The 14,497-nt window shown below is 41.3% G+C and overlaps 1 protein-coding gene across 1 annotated transcript; it reads right to left on the reverse strand.

Annotated features, from left to right (window-relative positions):
- Window positions 1–3,335: 3,335 nt before the first annotated feature.
- Window positions 3,336–14,009, reverse strand: LOC118895290 (60S ribosomal protein L13-like). The gene is given in 4 exon segments (XM_036852233.1): window positions 3,336–3,821; window positions 3,823–4,001; window positions 12,527–12,622; window positions 13,913–14,009. Coding segments are annotated over 4 exon segments (852 nt in total). The 3' UTR covers window positions 3,336–3,341.
- Between the last annotated feature and the right edge of the window lie 488 nt (window positions 14,010–14,497).

Raw genomic sequence — 14,497 nt, forward strand, 5'->3', positions numbered from 1 at the left:
CAAAATTTCTCATTTTGTTACCGAACCAAACTTGGGTCCGCTTGCCTGCACGCAGTAAAGCCAAGACACCGGTTGTGATGAAGGAAAGTGAAGTGTTTATTGCAGGGCATCAAGCAAGGAGTCCAGGACAGCTAATGCTTAAAAGAGTGGCACTCCCCAACGCTTTCAAGGAAAGGTTTTTTTTTTTTTTTAATGTGTTTTTTTCTTTTTTAACTTTGGGTTTATTTATTTATTTACTTATTTATTTATGGCTGTGTTGGGTCTTCATTTCTGTGTGAGGGCTTTCTCTAGTTGCGGCAAGCGGGGGCCACTCTTCATCGCGGTGCGCGGGCCTCTCACTATCGCGGCCTCTCTTGCTGCGGAGCACAGGCTCCAGACGCGCAGGCTCAGTAATTGTGGCTCACGGGCCTAGTTGCTCCGCGGCATGTGGGATCTTCCCAGACCAGGGCTCAAACCCGCGTCCCCTGCATTGGCAGGCAGACTCTCAACCACTGCGCCACCAGGGAAGCCCCAGGGAAAGGTTTTTAAAGACCAGGTGAGGGAGGGGGGTTGTGAGGTGTGTGATCAGCTCGTGGATATTCTTTTGATTGGTTGGTGGTGACGTCATCGGGAGGCAACATCATCAACCTTCTGGTTCCAACCAGTCTGGGGTCTACAGGCTTGTGGGCGGCATACAGTTAATTTCTTCCACCTGGTGGGGGTTTCAGTATCTGCAAAACAGCTGAAAGGACATGGCTCAGAAGATTATCTATAGCCCTTGAGGAGGAACTAAAGGTCCTTGACTTTGTTTAATGGCTAAACTATTATTATTTTGTCTTGCTTGACTGTTTTTCATTCTTTCTGCATTTTCTCACTCTGATTAAATTTACTCTTTGGAACTCAGGGAAGGCCTAGGAGGCTACAGTTTTTCTACAGACAAGAGGCAGGCGGAGGACGTGGGGGGCAGGAGAGTCTGTTCTGGGAAGGCCCCATGGGGTCCTGCTCAGTTACAATTTTATGCTTTACATGTGCATTTTAAATTGTTTTAAGTTTTTGGAAATTCAGTTCAGAAGATTACATGTCTATTGGGAACCCTACAATTTGAAGTTTTCTATTTTCCTGTGTATTCATTAGGGTTGCTCTGTAGGCTGGCTTTGGAAAATTTTGCGTCTTTGGCTGCCTATTGGTTTTGGAGAAACCTGGTCTCAAACACCCTCTGAGTTTGGGAGGAGGGTTTCTGTCATTACTATTTTTTTTTTTTTTTTTTCCTGGCCGTGCCATGCAGCTTGCGGGATCTTAGTTCGCCAACCAGGGATCGAACCCATGCCTCCTGCACTGGAAGTGCAGAATCTTAACTATTCGACTGCCAGGGAAATCCCTGTCATGACTATTATTCTACTCATTTGTAGTGGGTTGAATAGTGTCACTCAAAAATTCAGGTTATGGAACCTCGGGATGTGACCTTATTTGGAAATGGGGTCTTTGCAGATGTAATTAAGATAAGGCTTGAAATGAGATCATACTGGATTAGGGTGGGCCCTAAATCCAATGAGAGTGTCCTTACAAAAGACAGAAAAAGACACAGAGTAACATAGGGGAGAAGGCCATGGAAAGACAGAGGCAGAGATTGAAGTTAGCTGCCACAGCCAAGGAGCCCCCAGCACCAGGAAGGGACAAGGAAGGATTCTCTTTCAGGGTTCTGGAGTCCAGAAGTGTGAGAGAAATAAATTTTCTGTTGTTCCAAGTCTCCCAGTTTGTGGTAATTTGTTACAGCAGCTCTAGGAAACTAATATACCATCCTTCAAGACCTGGCCCCAAATTGACCTCCTTTCTATGGCCTTCCCCCATCATTTAAGAAAGAAGTATTTCTCCCTCCTCTGAACTCCAAGAATACTTGCTGTCTGTGCCATTCCTGAGGGTTCAGCTTTTTATTTTGTGTATGTCCAGAAGGAAGGTTTTTATTTTGTGTATGTCCAGAAGGAAGGTTTTATTTTGTGTATGTCCAGAAGGAAGGTTTCTGTTTTAATCCTTCCTTGAGTTTCTGCTTAGCTCCTAACTCAGTGATATTGGTGCAGGAAGAGTGGGGCGCGAGAGGATGGTCACGTCCCAGGTCTCAGGCGAGTCCCTGCCATGGCTGCCAGGTGAGGGCTCTTGGCTTCATACAGGAAGGAATTCAAGAGCAAGCCGAAGTAGAGTGAAAGCAGATTTATTCAAGGAGCTACCACTCCATAGACAGAGTATGGGCCATCTCAGAAAGTGAGAGTGGCCCTGAGATATGGGTGATTAGTTTTTATGGGCTGGGTAATTTCATAGGCTAATGAGTGGGAATATTATTCCAACTATTTCAGGGAAGGGGTGGAGATTTCCAGGAATTGGGTCACTTCCCACTTTTTGGCTTTTTATGGTCAGCCTCAGAACTGTCATGGCGCCTGTGGGTGTGTCATTTAGCATGCTGATGTATTACAATGTGCATAAAAGAGGCTCAAGTTCTAATGGAAGTTGACTTGTCCACCATCTTGGACTGGTTGTTTCTAACCAGTTTATGTTGTGTCCTCAATGGCTCTGTCATTCTTTTAAATGTGCCCTGCCCCCTTCCTGTCTCAATATATAGTGTTTAATACCTAATTGTTGAATATGGTTTTCCCAATTCTTTCTTTCCATTTAATGAATCCACATTTAATGAATCCACTCAACAAATATTTATTGAGTGCCTACAATGTGTCAGGCATTATTTCTTACCTTTGGGATAAATCTCTGAACCAAAAAGACAAAATTCAGTCCTTATGAAGCTTACTCTCTAATGAGAATGTAAGTTTATGTATTGAAATTCACATGCCCTAGCTGCGTATTTTAGACTAGTTTCTGTAGCTTTTCCTGTCCCTTTATTGTCCAGAGCCAGTTTCCAATGCTGGGACTATCCTGGCATCTTTTCAGATCTTCTGCTTGAGTGCCAAGGCCAGAGAGGAGGGGAGGAAGTGATTTGAGGGGATCTCAGTTCTCACAGAATGGTTCTCTCACATAAGCCATCCTTGTGTCCTGAACTTCTCTCTGCCCATTGAAACATGTTTGTAAACTGTGTTGGAGCCAACTTCTGGAGATTTGATTTGTAAGTCTGGATGCAAGCGGAGAGAACAGGAAGGCACATGCAAGTCTGGGCACAGTGTTAGCCAGTGTTAGCTTCGGTCTAGTCCCAGACAGGTGGCTGGTGCCACTTTTGCCAGGACCATCATCTGTCCTCCATTGCTTGCAAAATAAGGAATTCCTGCCTTTCTAAGTGGGTACAAATGTTAGGCACCAGGACAACATATATGGGGTAAGTAGGGTGTTTTTTGTTTTTTAAATCACAATTTGCCAACAGCACTTTATTTTTTCTTTTCAACATCCTGTTCTGCAGCTTCCTTGGCCCTTTTTGCCGGGATGCCAAAGAGCCAGGTGATGGCGCAGGTCATGCGGCGACTGGCGACCACCTTGAAGTTCTTCTCCTCCTCTGTGATGACTCTGGCCTTCTTCTTGTAGACGTGTCGTATGGGCATGACTGGTCCCGTCAGCTGGGTGGCCAGTTTGAGCTCTTCAGCAGTGCTGTCTCCCTTCTTGGGGGCCGAGGGCTTCCTGGGGAAGAGGATGAGCTCGGAGCGGTACTCCTTGCGCCGCTGCACGTTGGCCGGCAGGGACTCCGTGCACTTGTTCTGCCGCCTCGGGTCCACTGAGATCCCAATGGTCTGGGCCACCTTCTTGTGGATGCCAGCCACCCTCAGCTCCTCCAGGCTGAAGCCCCTGCCGGCGCCCACCTTGGTGTGGTACCTGACCGTGGGGCATCTCACCACCGGCTGGAGGAGGCCAGACGGGGGGCGCGGGGCGCGGGGCGCTGAGGCGCACCGTGACCTGCCGGCCCTTGCGCCTGCGGACCGGCTGGTTGAACCACGTGGCCACGCGCCCCTGCCAGTCCTTGTGGGAGTGGGGCTTCAGGATCATGCCGTTCCGGCTGGGCACCACGGCTGTGGCCGACTGGCCTCCTCCGAGGGCTCGCGGCGGCGCAGAGACAGGGTGTTTTTTTTGTAGTTTTGTTTTTTTATAAATTTATTTATTTATTTATTTTTGGCTGTGTTGGGTCTTTGTTGCTGCGCGCGGTCTTCCTCTAGTTGCGGGGAGCGGGGGCTACTCTTCGTTGCAGTGCGTGGGCTTCTCATTGCAGTGGCTTCTCTTGTTGTGGAGCACGGGCTCTAGGGCGCACAGGCTTCAGTAGTTGTGGCACACGGGCTCAGTAGTTGTGGCTCGCGGGCTCTAGAGCGCTGGCTCAGTAGTTGTGGTGCACGGGCTTAGTTGCTCCGCAGCATGTGGGACTCCCAGACCAGGGCTCGAACCCATGTCCCCTGCATTGGCAGGCGGATTCTTAACCAGTGCGCCACCAGGGAAGTCCCAGGCAGGGTGTGTTTTTTGATAGGAAAAATATGTGGAACAAACAATGATGTTTGTTCTCTAGTCTTATTTTGATGCTTTGCTCTGAGTAAATTCTGACTGATATGAGAGGCAGTCTCTCTGTAGCTAATTTGAAGGATGGGGATTGGTGATTGTAGAGAGAGATAACAGCATGTCAATCAACCTGTCCAACAGGCAAATACATGTTTAAAGATTAATATTTAGTTATTTGAGAATGTGGTGAAATAGCACTCAGAAACTGTTATTGGGAGGAAGTAAGGTAAATTAATACAAACTTTCTAGTATGCATTTTGGGAACATGTTTCAAAAGCCTTGAAATGTTCATCGTCTTTAATCAAATAATTTTATTTTCAGGAATTTATCCTGAGGAAGTAATCTTATATTTGCACAAAGGCTTACTCAGAAAGATCTTTGCAGTGTTATTTACAATAATGAGAAACAACACAAATGTTCAACAACAGAATTGGTTAAATTAAAAATGCTACATCTGTGTTAGAATATGAGCCATTAAGAATTATATTCAAAGATTGAAAAATGTTAATAATTTTACAGTTAAGTGAGAGTTACATGCACATGAGGGTTAATTATGGTATTCTCTATACCTTGGATTACGATTGAAATTTGTGATAACAGAAACTAAAAACTCTTGTTCTCAAAGAATGTTTACATCTAATGGAAAATGCTTATAAGGTATTATTAAATGGAAAAGGCAATTTATTGATGTATGGTAGGATGTATGTATTGATGTATGGTAGGATGTATGTATTGATGTATGGTAGGATTCCATAGGATTCTAGTTTTGTAAAAAAAAAACTAACCTTTCTGTTCATTTTATATATTGAAAAAATATTTATGTAATGTTAACGGTGGCTGTCACTGGATGGTGCAAATATAGAAACTGTAGATTTTTCCTTTTATATTTCTTTATATTTTCAAACATCCATTTAATAAGCCTGTAATACTTTTATAATCAGCAAAAGTAATAATTCAATGTTAAGAGGGAGGAGAGACTTTTAAAAGAAGGGCAGAGAGCCCGACAGTTCTTAGTACTGGTTTGTAAGTTACTGGCTGCATGACCTGTGGCAAATTTCTTTGCCTTCCTAAGCCTCAGTTTTATGTCTGTAATAAGAAAAAAATTTACCTACTTTATGGGGTTTACGTGAAGATTAAATAAAACAATGCAGATAAAGATTCTCACATGATATCTAATGGAGAGTGAGGTTCAGTAAATGTTATTTTCATAAAACCTAAGTTTGACTTCTGCTGTGGTCACAATAGCATAACTGGTAGTTGGTTAGTTTCCCTGCAATAAATATGTAACTAGAAAACTGGACAAAATATATAAAACAACCGTCTTCAGACTTTGAACAACAGGTACACAGAACTTTGATTCCTGAGAGAAAGAAAACATATTTGGTGAGCCCTCTAATTTCCCAGGCTTTCTATAGTAGGGAGAGAAGTTGCAAGCAGAACATGGCAGCCTCACTGAAATGAGGAGACAGATACAGATCAGAGTTTGTGGCAGTTGAGGCAACTGGAATTTGTGGGGCAAGTTCCCAAACCAAAAGGAGGTTTACAGAAAAAGGGCTGTATAAGTGTTCATAAGATCCTCTTAAGTCTTTGGCCAAATATTAGGCTGTATATGTGTAAGGTGAGACTCCATAAGCTGGGCACATAGAACTGTTGCCAGAGAAAGAAAATCTACCAAGCTTGCAAACTGAACAATAACTAGAGCTTGCAGAGGTTTGAGAGACATTCTACTTCCAATTAGCCAGAATTCAGTAGGATCCAGAAATGCCACACCTTAGGAGTAAGGCTAAAGTAGTCCTAAAATAAAGGATACTTTAGACCCTCCCAAGAAAAACTTGAAAATAAACCTCAAAAAGACCAAGCTGATCCCCAACTAAATTAACTGCTTACAAGAAAAAAGCTCAGCCAGCACCTTTCAAGGGAAAACAACAAAAATCCAGACACTCAGCAACATGACACTCACAATGTCCAGAATCTGGTAAAAAGATTACCAGGCATGTGGGAAAACATGAAAATATGATCCTTAGCCAGGAAAAAAAAGTCAGTAGAAACAGATACATAAATGACAGAAATGATGAAATTAGCAGACAAGGACTTTGAGAGAGCTATTGTAAATATGCTTAAGGATTTAAAGAAAAACTCAATGAACACAATGAGAAATGCGGAAAATTATAATGAAAGAACCAAATGTAACTTCTAGACCTAAAAATCAGAAATGCATAATTCACTGGATGGGCTTAGCAGATGGTTGCACACAACAGAAGAAAAAAAAGGAGTTGAAGATATAGCCAAAAAAAAAAAAAAAAAGTTCAAACTGAAGCTCAGAAAGAAAAAGAGAGAGAAAATACATACATACGTACATAAATATATACATAGAGCCCCAGTGGCCTGTGGGTAAATATCAAGCAATCTAACACATGTAAATTGAGTGTGGAAGAGATATTTGAAGAAATAATGGCTGAAATTCCAGATTTGATTTTAAAAATACATATTTACCAAGAGATGCAATAAGCTTAGCCAACCCCAAACGGGATAAATACAAAGAACCAAATCAAGATTTATTTTAATCAATTTTCTGAGAACCAGTGATAAAGTGCATGTGTTAAAAAAGCCAGAGAAAGAAAGTCACATTACATTCAGGGGAACAAAGATAAGACTTTCCACTGATTTCACATCAGAAATAATGTTAAGCCAGAAGACACAGAGGAGCATAGAAAGAAAGAATATATTATCTTAGAACTCTAATATGCAATAAACATAATCTCTTAAAATGCAGATGAAACAAAGGTGTTTTAGACAAATAAAGGCTAATTACTAGAAAATAATTCTTGCCTGCATTATAATATGATTAAAATAATGATTTTAATTTAATGATTGAATAATTTAATCATTAAATTAAATTAATGATTTTAATTTAATGATTAAATTTAATGATTTTGATCTAATGATTAAAATAAACAACAGCTAATTATTAGAAAGTAATTATTGCCTACACTACAGGAAATAGAAAAGGAATTTCTTTAGTTTATGAGGAAAAAATACCAGCTCTACACAAAGGAATAAAGATCATTGAAAATCGTAAATATGTGGGCAAAATTTTTTCAGTAAAATGTTTTTCAAAAATAATTGAGTATTTAAAACAAAAGTAATATCAATATATTTGGGATCAATAACATATACAAGTAAAAGTTTTAACAAGAGAAGGGGGGAATGGAAGGAGACTGTTATAAGGTCTAACTTTATGCAGCAGTACAATTTTATTTGAAGGTAAACTGTGATAAGGTAAAGATGCATACTGTAAACCCTATAGCAATCATTATTTAAAAAGTGAGTATAAACTAAAAGAGAAGATTAAATGACATGCTAAAAATACTCAATTTAAAAGAAGGCAGGAAACGTGAAAAAAATGAACAAAGAAGAGATGGGATTAATAGGAAACAAATAGCAAGACGGTTGATGTAAATAATCCAACAATATCAACAACTGCGTTAAATATAAATGAACTAAACACATCAACTAAAAGCAGACATTGTTATACTGGAAGAGGACAAGATTCATATAGGTTGTCTAAAAGAAATACACTCTAAATATAAGGACAAAGTTTAAAAATAAAAGAATGAAATAAAATATACCATGCAAATATTAATCAAAATAAGGCTATATTAAGGTTATATTTGAACTTCAGGACAAGGACCATTATCAAAGACAGAGGGACATTTCATAATTATAAAAGGCGACTTCATTATGAAGCCATAACAGTCCTAAATGTTTATGCACTTAGTAACAAGAGCTTCAAAATATATGAAGTAAAAACTGACAGGATTAAAAGGAGAAATAGACAAACACAATTATAGTTAGAGATTTTAATACTCCTCTCTCAATAATTGATAAAATAAGTAGATAAACAATGGGTAATGATATAGACTTGAAAACACTATCAACATGACCTAATTGGCATAGATGAAACACTATACCAAACAGTGGCAGAATACATATTCTTTTTAAGTACACATAGAATATTCACCGAGAAACCATATGCTAGGTTGTAAAATGTCTCAATAAGTTAAAAATGAGTATGTTTTTTGATGATAAATGAGAGAAGTATATCTGTAAAATCTCCAAATATTTGGAAATTAAAGAAGACATTGCTAAGCAACACATGGGACAAAGAAGAAATTATAAGAGAAGTTAGGAAATCTCTCTAGTTGAATGATTATGAAAGTACAAAATATTAGAATTTGTGGGATTCAGTTAAAGCAGTGCTTAGAGGGAAATTTATAATGCTGATATTATTAGACACAAAGAAAAATTCTAAAATCAACATCTAAGAATTCCACTTAAGATAAAAAAGATTAAATTAAACTCAAAGTTAAGTAGAAGGTAGGAAATAATAAAGAGCAGAAATCAATGACACAAAAATTGGGCAAAAATAGAAAAATCAAGTATGACAAATGCTGTTTTTTTTTTTTTTTTGGCTGTGTTGGGTCTTTGTTGCTGTGCATGGGTTTCCTCTAGTTGCAGTGAGCAGGGGCTACTCTTTGTTGCGGTGCATGGGCTTCTTATTGTGGTGGCTTCTCTTGTTGCAGAGCACGGGCTCTAGGCGCACGGGCTTCAGTAGTTGTGGAGTGCGGGCTCAGTAGTTGTGGCGCACGGGCTTAGTTGTTCCGCAGTATGTGGGATCTTCCTGAACCAGGGCTTGAACCTGTGTCCCCTGCATTGGCAGGTGGATTCTTAACCACTGCGCCACCAGGGAAGGCCCAGACAAATGCTGGTTTATTTGAAGGATCAATACAGTTGATAAACCTCTAGCTGGACTGAGGAGAGAACACAAGTGACCAGTATTAGAAATGAAAGAGGGGATATCACTTCAAACTTAGAGCATTTATGCCAACACATTTGACAACTTAGACAAAACTGAGAAATTCTTTAAAACACAAATAACTGAAGCATAACAAGAAATGGAGTCTAGTATTGATATTTTAGAGCCTGGATTCTGGAGCCTGGCTGCTAGGGTTTGAAACTCCGCTCTTTCACTTATCAGCTGTGTGAATTTGGGCAAATCCCTTAACTTCTCTGTGCCTCTGTTTCTTCTGTAAAATCAGGATAATAGGGTTTTTGTAAAGATTAAATGAGTTATTTTGTAAATTTCTGTGCCTAGCACTATATAAGTGTTAAGCTTTGATCATTTCTTAAGTCTTAAAGGATTTTTCTGGATTGAGACTTATAATTGGTTCTGAGAGTTCAAATGAGAGTTGGAGATTTGAGGGTAGTGCTAATGGTTTTTTTTTTTGGTCAATAAGATGGACTGTTAATGGATATAGCTAGAAAGTTCATATATGGAGTTCAAAAGTCTATTGGCAGTTTGTTTCAATGCAACGTAGGAAATCAATCAACTTCAAAAAAGAAAAAAAAGCAAAGAAACAAACCCTGATGAAACATAGTCCCCTTTGCCATGACGCTCCCAGCCCCTGACATTATTCCCTTCTCCACGTAATTCTGAACGAGAGTTAAAAAGGTTGACCTCGTGGTAAGTTGGGAGAGAGATGTGTGTTCGGCAGTCAAAGTGCAGCTAAAAGTGGCTGCTGGAAACAGGAGGGCTTCCTGGGTCAGCTGGCAGATGGGAGGAAATGCAGCTTATCTTCTACAGTTTCCAATCAATTAGGAAGAGAGCTTCTCATCCCAGTTCTGAAACACTGGAAGTGTCTTCCCCATCCAATTTCCTTCCTCCTACAGGCCCCAGAGTCTGAGCCGGGTCGTGCACAGTCTCAGGTCACGGCTGTGCAGTGGGCCTGCCAGCCCGCTGCTGAAAGTCCTGGTGCGAGGCTCGGGGCTCTCCACCAGCAAGCCTGGCAGCCAATGGCACCCCGATGGTCGAGGCCGGCTTCTCCCGAGGACCTCTGCCCGCTGGCTGGGGAAGCCAGAGGTGGTTTCCTCACATGCCCTGCTCAGAAGGCTGTTGTCCTCCTTTGCTTTGTGGGGACTCAGTCCCCACCAACCATCAGCTGGGTAGCAGTGCCTCAGGCAGAGAGGTGAGCCAAGAAATTATCCACCACAAAAGAACACGAACCCAAGCTGAATTTGAACATCTGTTTCCTATGGAACGCTCTTCAGAAAGCATGGCATTGTTTGCTCTCCAAACCAGTTCCCAGCAATCCAGGAGAAAAAAGAAAAGCCATTAGTCTTTGAGGTAAGGCTGGCTCTTTTACGAGAGGACAACAGACCTTCTCTTTGAACCCTGGGGTCCTGAGGGATCCCAAAATTGTCAACACTTAAAGATCACGCAGACAGGAGTCCTGGTAGAGTCTATGAATGCTGCTCTTCATGAGAAATCTGAACTCTCTAAGGAAGGGAGAGGAATAGGCAGGAACTTTAAATCCTCAGAGAATTGGGGCAGGGACTGACTAACTCCTTAAGACAGAGTACGGCAGTTGATCTAGAGTCTGGACCAGCTGTTCTGGTGAACATCCCATAGCCAGAGATTCCACAATCATAATGACCAGGGCACAGGCTTGTGGTTACACAGGCCCTGGAATGTACGAGCCATGTGACCTTGGGCAAGTAATATAACTTCTTGGAATTTTCAATGGTCAAATGGAAATAATAATGCCACTTTTATGGGGATATTGTGTGAAACATTGACCTAGCACTTACAAAGCACTTGGATAGCCTGGCGTTGAGTAGATGCTTAATATTATTAGCTAGTTTTATTATTATGATTATTAGGTTTACATTATCAGCCGTTAATCCTCATGAAACACATCCTGTTTGGCACATTGGGTTTTACAGAATACTATAGAAATATTCTTTGAAAGAGTCAGCCCTCTGCGAAACTCATGGCAGATCAAAAATACTAGAAGAGGGGCTTCCCTGGTGGCGCAGTGGTTGAGAATCTGCCTGCCAATGCAGGGGACACGGGTTCAAGCCCTGGTCTGGGAAGATCCCACATGCCGTGGAGCAACTAGGCCCGTGAGCCACAATTACTGAGCCTGCGCGTCTGGAGCCTGTGCTCCGCAACAAGAGAGGCCGCGATAGTGAGAGGTCCGCGCACCGTGATGAAGAGTGGCCCCCACTTGCCGCAACTAGAGAAAGCCCTCACACAGAAACAAAGACCCAATAGAGCCATAAATAAATAAATAAAATTAAAGAAAAAAAAGGATTTATTAAAAAAAAAATACTAGAAGAAAAATTCCAGAAAGTTCCAAAAAGCAAACTTAAATTTACATGAGTTGGCAACTATTTACATAATATTTACATTGTATTTAGAACTATTTACATAGCATTTACATTGTATTAGGTATTATAAGTAATCTAGGGATGATTGAAAGTATAGAGGATGTGTGTTATATGCAAATACTACACTATTTTATATAGGAGACTTAAGCATCTGTAGATTTGGATCCGAGGCGGGGTTCTGGAACCAATTCTCCATGGATATCAAGGGATAACTGTACATAACATTACAGAAATATTCTATAATAGAATATAAAAATGGCACATTGGATTTTTTACAGAATATAAAAATACGTAATTTCTGCCTTCAAAGAATTTATATCCTAGGAGATTTAAGATGATCTAACCCAAAGGGTAATATTCATTAGTTTATAATGGTGGGAAGCCAATTAGGAGGGGAAAGTTTTACAAAGGAAGCTGGACAGTAGAGCCTCAGAACCTGCAATGATCATTCTACTGCTTTCCAATTCCATCCATTCATTCACTTACATCATCTATTCATTTATTTACTCATCAAATGTATTAGTCAGTTTTTGCTAAGGGCCTTTCTATGTACCAGCCATTAACTTGCAATGTGAAAGGACTGGGGTATTGTCATCATGGTGCGGAGTGGATATTTTAGCTTGGTGGTGAGATCTGAAATGAGACACTTAGGTCAAGAAAACTTTTAGGTTCTTGTTGGTAGAGAATGGTAGCACCCAAAGAAGTTTTAAGGAAGGTAAAAATTGGCTATTTCCCCATACTTCACTACCAAGTTATAATGAAAGCAAGTTTCAGACCAAGTCCTGCCACATATACAGACATTATTAGCTAAATATTTACTAGTCAGCAGGCATAACATAGTTCATACAACAGTTCTGGGAGCTTAAGTCCGAGATCTCAGCCCTTTGAGGTGCTTCCACCAGCTCCACAAGAAAGGTTTGTTCCAGGAAGGCTTCTATGGCTTCTAGTGGGCATCAGACAATCAGAAATTCTCATAAATCAATGGCTTGTCATGGAACTGGTTAGCTGGCAAGCCTCAGGCACTATCACTAAAGATTTGGGCTCAGGCCTCACCAGAGTTTTACACCTTGTTTGTGTAAGGATAGGGATTACCTTTACAGTATTTTCTAACCACTCTACCTACCTTGAATTCCTTTAATTTCACAACTGAAAGCCCCTTTCTAACATCAGTCATATGCATGAAAATGTCACTACCTTCCCAATAAAAACCCATCTCTGACATTGAGTATACTTACTGGAAACCTATCGGTTGTTGGCTGAAGTGTGATAATGCAGAGACTGGCTCTAGAACATGACACTTTCTGATGATATGCTAGCTGCCTTCTGCTTCACTGTGCTTTCTTGATTAGTCCCAGGGTTTTGGCTTAACCTAAGAAACACACATGTAATATCACGTTGTAAATGTTTTTTTTTTTTTTTATTTATCTATTTATTATTTTTGGCTGCGTTGGGTCTTCGCTTCCGCGCAAGGGCTCTCTCCAGTTGCGGCGAGCGGGGGCCACTCTCATCGCGGTGCACGGGCCTCTCACTATCGCGGCCTCTCCCGTTGCGGAGCACAGGCTCCAGACGCGCAGGCTCAGTAGTTGTGGCCCACGGGCCCAGCCGCTCCACAGCACGTGGGATCTTCCCAGACCAGGGCTTGAACCCGTGTCCCCTGCACTGGCAGGCAGACCCTCAACCACTTTGCCACCAGGGAAGCCCTGCTTATATGTTTTAAAATAAATTGCAGACGCTAGAACCTGTGTACAAAGAGAACTCACAGGATGAACTCAACATTATCTGAGATCTGACCAACAGTTTCCTGGGCCAGAAATTTTTGTCCTCACAGCACAAGAGGAAAGCTCAAATTAACCAAGCTTAGGGAGCCTGGGGTATGAAACCAGAAAGTCAGTTTATTTGTTTACAGTGAGATCTCAAACCATGTGCAGCTTTGGTATTGATGGGATAAACATATTTTCTCCCTGGGCACTGTTTCAAGGGGAAGTTATCATCACAAAGTTGTTTGTTGAATATTAAAATTTGAACTAGAGGCTGTGGTTGGCTCATCCACAACAGGTGTAGGTCTGCCAGAAGCACTTGAGTCTGTAAGCCAGGGCACGTTTTCCCCTTATCTGAGCTTAGATGGGCAATGCTGATTTCTGACTTTTGGACTCCGTGCTCCAGGCTGCTGCCTTTCTTCTGTTCACACGACAGGGCACAGTTCAGGCCACTCTATAATTCATTACGTTTCTACCTCTTACTAAATCACCATGACACTCTAGTCTCAACTCTGTAGAAATATGCACGTTTCCTTCATTGAAGTTGGGACTAGAGTCAAATTCTTCCACCATCTTTCGACAGGAAGATGTCTAATCACATTCACCTGGAGTGTGTGGCTTATACTGATTGAAATTTCAAATGGTGCATTAGGCTGTGTTCTTTTAATTATAAGGAATGGAAAACCCAATTCAGAATTTGTTTGTTTATGTAATTTCAAAGTTTCTGGCACATCTGGATCCAAGCGTTCAAACGATGTCATCAACCCAGTCCATTTGCTCTACTCTACTCCATGTTGGTTTCACCTTCAAGGAGGCTCTTGCCAGGTAGTGGTCCCTAGCAACCGCAGGCACACATCCTCCCCATTTTTGGTTTTTTAAAAATATTTATTTATTTCTTTGGCTGCACCAGGTCTTAGTTGCGGCACTCGGGATCTTCGTTGCTGCGTGCGGGATCTTTACTTGCCGCCTGCGGGCTCTTAGTTGAGGCATGCGGGATCTAGTTCCCTGACCAGGGATCTAGTTCCCTCCCCTGCATTGGGAGTGTGGAGTCTTAACTACTG

This window comes from Balaenoptera musculus, chromosome 5 (assembly GCF_009873245.2).
Source record: "Balaenoptera musculus isolate JJ_BM4_2016_0621 chromosome 5, mBalMus1.pri.v3, whole genome shotgun sequence".
NCBI classification, from domain to species: Eukaryota; Metazoa; Chordata; class Mammalia; order Artiodactyla; family Balaenopteridae; genus Balaenoptera; species Balaenoptera musculus.